General features: G+C 38.9%; 1 protein-coding gene across 1 annotated transcript; it reads right to left on the minus strand.

The window, feature by feature from the left end:
• Positions 1-219: 219 nt before the first annotated feature.
• LOC129237724 (AP-1 complex subunit beta-1) lies at positions 220-4154 on the minus strand. The gene is made up of 7 exons (XM_054872633.1): positions 4049-4154; positions 3639-3768; positions 3402-3572; positions 3147-3332; positions 2393-3079; positions 1510-2322; positions 220-1438 (listed from the first exon to the last, which is right to left on the minus strand). Exons 2-7 carry the CDS (start codon positions 3744-3746, stop codon positions 650-652), a joined length of 2754 nt encoding a protein of 917 aa, XP_054728608.1. The 5' UTR covers positions 3747-3768; positions 4049-4154; the 3' UTR covers positions 220-649.
• Positions 4155-4939: the final 785 nt, after the last annotated feature.

A 4939-nucleotide genomic window follows, 5' to 3' on the forward strand; every position in this document is an offset into this window, starting at 1 on the left:
GGGAGATGTTTAAGATATGTTTTTCACATGCCCAGGATTTATATGCATTATTATCTGTGAATATTTGTGTCATATTATAAATAAAAATATTCTGCAGGCAGATCAAGGAGCAGATGATAACAGCATTACCGAAATATTTTAGGCTGCTACGACAACAATCAGACGATGACAGTGGTAAGTGATATATTAGAAATGCACAAGTAAATAAAAGTACGCCAATTATTTTTATTTTAAGCATTTTATTAAACATACATATGCAGTTTATATAGATGTTTATTAGCGTAACACATTTTGTTGAAATACTTTTACTACGCAAATTTCAAATAGCAATCGCATTTTTTGAAATTTTTTTTTCAATTTTGGGAATGTTTTCTCTCAATAAATTCTCAGCAGAATTTTTATATTAATATTATATTATTATGTGGTAAAATACTAGAGGCATACGAGCAACAATTTGTAAATTCCAAATGCCCTATATGAACTCTGAACGACTTTTTACGCTGATGTATGTATGCACGAGTATGACGAATAGTTTTAGTTCAAAAGTTTGAGTAAATTTATATTGGATATTTGCAACATTATAGTATCGTAGCTCATCAACATTTTCATAGTTTATAATTCTTACAATAATTTAATGCTATTCCACCGCTTAAGGCGAGCGTATGATGGCCTCGTAGGCGGCGAATATCATTGGAGCCACCTCCACCGAACGAGATTTCAGACTCAAAGTGGCATCTGGGTTACCCGGCTGCAACTTCAATTCGAGCAAAACCCAAATGTTGTTGGTTAATTTTAATGATTGATACAACATATCCTGTCCTTCTACATTACGCTTGGCAATAGTGAACACATTGTTAGTGGTCATTTTCGAGGCAATGCCATCGGTTGTGCCAATAACACCGCTCAAGCTGTATTGGACCTCATTGGCGGCGGGTATCTCCTTCCAGGTGTTCAAGAAGACACGCTTATCTAACTGGCCGTCCTCGGCAAAGAGTACATTGCCATGTACTAGGCATGCAAAGTAGAAAATATCTATGTTGTTCTTGACTGCCACTTGCAGATTATTCAAAGGTTCCATGCGCTGCACGGGACCATGTGCGCCGAGTGGTAGTGTAGCTTCTGTGCTCTGATTGGGTGGCAAGGGTGCAACTTGCATCGGGGAAGCGGGTATCAACCCAAAGCTATTTTTGTTGAGTTGTATAGCAAAACCACTCATGGGCTGCATAGCTTTGTTGGTAAGTGTCATGTCCATGAAGATTTCGCCATTGCGACGCGAGAATGTGCCCTGTATTTCGAGACCTTTACCCTTTTCGGCAGGTAACCAAACTATTTTCGGTATTTGCACACCCACAGTGAGCGCAGCACCAGACAAGCCGAATATGTCTCCAAGTAAGCTAGTTGCACCACCGGCAGCAGGCTCTGTTGGACCACCGCCGAGCTAAAAATAAAGTACATTTTAATTATAGACATAGTAATAGAATTCAAAGTATGCATATTATGTATGCTTACCAAAATATCCAAGCCCCCGCCGAGCAAGTCCACATTGCTTGTGGTTGGCGCAGCCACAGGCATGGCGGGTGCATTGATGTCCATCGACAACAAATCGCCAATCAAAGACTCTTGATTCGGTATAACCATAGCTTCGCCACCAGCCTCCGGCTCTGCAGTGCCAGCAGCTGGTGCACGATTTGGTAGCGATTTGCGAACGCCAGCACCCCGACCTTCAACAAATGCTGTTGGCGGTTTGTGATATACACTTGCCAGTGAACTTATATGACAGATTAGTTCATCCAAGAGAGTTGGTTCCAACAAATCAGTTTCCTCTGAAATCAATGGCTTATCAGCCAAGACAACCTCTTTGGCAGCGGCTGGATCAGTAGACAATAAGCGCCAGTATATGAAGCCACGGTCACGCAAATCGGGATTATCTGAGTCCTGTGTGGCCAAAGAAAGCACATGCTGTACCAGCTCTTGCGTGTCGGAGGGGCGCTTTAAGAACAATTTGACAACTGCTGTTAATAATTGCAACTGCACTTGAGCATTCTCATCTTGGAAACCTTCCAAAAAGCTTTCGAGTAACTCATCGGCGTTGTCAATACGCTCAGCGTATTCGCCAATAATCCAAACCATTGAGGCGCGTGCCTCGGGCTCATCGAGCGTATCGAGATTCTCGCACAGTGTGCTGATAATGCTCTCATATTTGTTGGGGTACTTGCGGAAGATGTCCTTAATTACGACAATCGCCTCTTGCACAACATAGTTGACTTTGGTTTGGATCAAATCAAGTAGAGTGGACACGCAGCGCTCTGCAGAGGGCTCGACCTAAAGGTAAACAAGGAATATGTTTTAGTTTTATGGAGTTGATATTATTTTTTTATATTATGGAAGTTACCTTAATGGCGCAACGTCCAATGGCACGCACAGCTTTGCGTACAAAGTCCACATCTACTTCAGTAGCGTACTCCTTCAGCTCGCTAAGCACTTGTGCAATGTTGGTTTGATTAGCCAAGCGTATCATAATGTCGAGTTTTTCCAATTTCACATAAATTGGATCATTGTACTTGACAAAGAACACTTTCATCTCGTGCTTAAGAATATCTGGGCGTTTTTGTACGATCAAATTAATGTTTCGCAATGCAACATATTGCACCTCTGGTTCAGAAGAAAGTAGTGTAACTAATGGTGGTGCCAACTTCTTGGTTAGTGTTGCACAGAAGTCACTATCACTTGAAAGCATTTCTAGCAACTTCATTAGCACCTTTACGGCGCTCAAAACAACTGCTGCATTGGCGTGTGCCAAACGTGGTGTGATACGTTCGCATATCGACTGAGCTTCACGCTCGTCCTTAGGGCTGTAATTGGCTAGCGAGTCGAGTATGAAGACTTGCCCCCATTCCGTGCACTCATTAAGCGCTGTGAGCAATTTATTGATAGTAACTGAGTTCATTTCAACCAGTGGTTGGCCCGATTGACTGGCTTCATTAATTTCACTCAGTGCGGCAACGGCGTTGGCTACTACCATGGGATTTGAATCGGAAAGTAGATCCTTTAACTGATCCAAGAAACCTTGATCTTCAACCTGAGTAAAGTGTATATATTTGCAAAGTAAATTCTTTCAAATTATTTAAATTGTATGCGAAATTTACCATTGAAGATGAAATATCGTACAACTTTGCAACACAAACAGCAGCAGTTTTACGTACATAAGGATCCTCGTCCTTTAAGCATTTACGTAGTGGCTCACATAAATATTCAGTTATCTTATCAACGCGAATGCAACCCATTGTGCGTACAGCTAAAGCCCGAATAAGCGGGTTGGAATCCTCACAATCCTAATGGAAAAAATTACAAAGACTTAACATATTTATGTACGGCTTTTGAATTGATAATAATGTGATTACCTTTACAAAGGTATTTACAGCCATTATTGCCATATCTGGTTGGGATTTAGCGTAATTCATCAAATATAAATAAACCAATTTCTTTAGTTCAAGATTATCTGTTTGCATGCAGTTTACTACGTCAGGGAATAGAGCAGACACATCTTTGCCTACCGTCATGCTGGCGATGACCTAAAATAATATACAATACCATTTTACCAAGAGCCCTAAATACATGCGCTGCTTATCTTTTCTCACCTTTTTTACAGCTTCCTTCTTTTTTTCTTTTTTGTCATTGTTCAGCTCCGATTTGAGCTCAAAGATTTCACCTTTTTTGGTGGTTGTAAAATACTTGGAGTCCGTCATTTTTTCTACGTAATAATTTCAACTGAAATAAAATGTTAAAATGTAAGTTAAAATTTGTTTAAAGAGGCATTAGGGATTTTATTCAATAGAACAACTCTCCGGCACGCCTACACAAAACCCATTGACAGAGGGATACAAAACTTTAGATGTGTCACTTTACGCCAGCAGTCTCACTTTTTCCGTGATGGGCGTATGGCTATGCAATATTCTAATTTATTTAGACACTTTCTAACAATGATTTCTTGAGTTCTTATTTATCATCCGAATTCTTGGTATTTACTGCACAGTTTGTAGGATTTTACCTTATTTTAATGCACAAAATGTGGATTTTAGCGCAGCCACGAAAATTTTCCAACAGTATAAAGGTAATGATTTTTTCGAGCTATGTTTATTGCGCCTAGCGCATTTATATCAGTTGAGTTGGTAATGTCATTCGATAAAACAGATGTATCGATATTCTTATTGTATTTCGATTACTTTGGTAACTGTGGAACAGGAAATGAAATCACGGAAGTATCGAGAAATATGAAATTGCTAATAGCATTCACCTAGGTTAGCAATTATAGCATACCAATATCTTTAACGAATTTCTTATTCTTTTCACTAAAATCGGCTGTACTCACTAAGTACTTGGAAACATGAATACTCGCTACCGAATATGAAAAAGCCACAATGTTTAGGAGAACCAGTTAGCTTGTTAGTGTGAAAAATTCAATCTATGGCATCACGAGACATGGTGAAAATATTTTTAAAAAGAAAGAAAAAGAAATCCTTGATCACAAGATTTAAATCAAGTTCTTTTAATTATTTTTTTGCAAACGATTTTATAATTTGCTTTAACTGTGAACTTCACTGATTACTCTAACCCCTGAGGAGGTAGTAAAGATTACAACTTCAACAGCAAAACCACATTTTATTCTGTTATAGTCGAATATTATTTCCAGCTTTTTATTTTCTACAGATTTGTTTTCAGTGATCGCGGTGTATATAGTAAATGAAACCAAGAGCACCACTTTGTTCTTCTTTAGAATATGTGCCACTACTTTATACTATTTTTAAAACCTAATCCGCCCTTGGTTTCTGTAAGAATAGTTCAAATTTCCTATGTTGCGACAAGCTTCGAAACACATACCACCTCATTTAGAAGCACTGGAATTTTTTACCCAATAACTGGTATTATTTAGCGGGGTTAA

The sequence above is a fragment of the Anastrepha obliqua genome, chromosome 2, assembly GCF_027943255.1.
Source record: "Anastrepha obliqua isolate idAnaObli1 chromosome 2, idAnaObli1_1.0, whole genome shotgun sequence".
In the NCBI taxonomy this organism is placed as follows: domain Eukaryota; kingdom Metazoa; phylum Arthropoda; class Insecta; order Diptera; family Tephritidae; genus Anastrepha; species Anastrepha obliqua.

Excerpts from the sequence above, each read along its gene's own strand:
- LOC129237724 (XM_054872633.1), bottom strand. The coding sequence starts at position 3,746 with ATGACGGACTCCAAGTATTTTACAACCACCAAAAAAGGTGAAATCTTT. Across the intron at positions 2,323-2,392 it reads TTGGACGTTGCGCCATTAAG|GTCGAGCCCTCTGCAGAGCG; the intron begins GTAACTTCCATA and ends GTTTACCTTTAG. Across the intron at positions 1,439-1,509 it reads GCGGGGGCTTGGATATTTTG|CTCGGCGGTGGTCCAACAGA; the intron begins GTAAGCATACAT and ends CTTTATTTTTAG.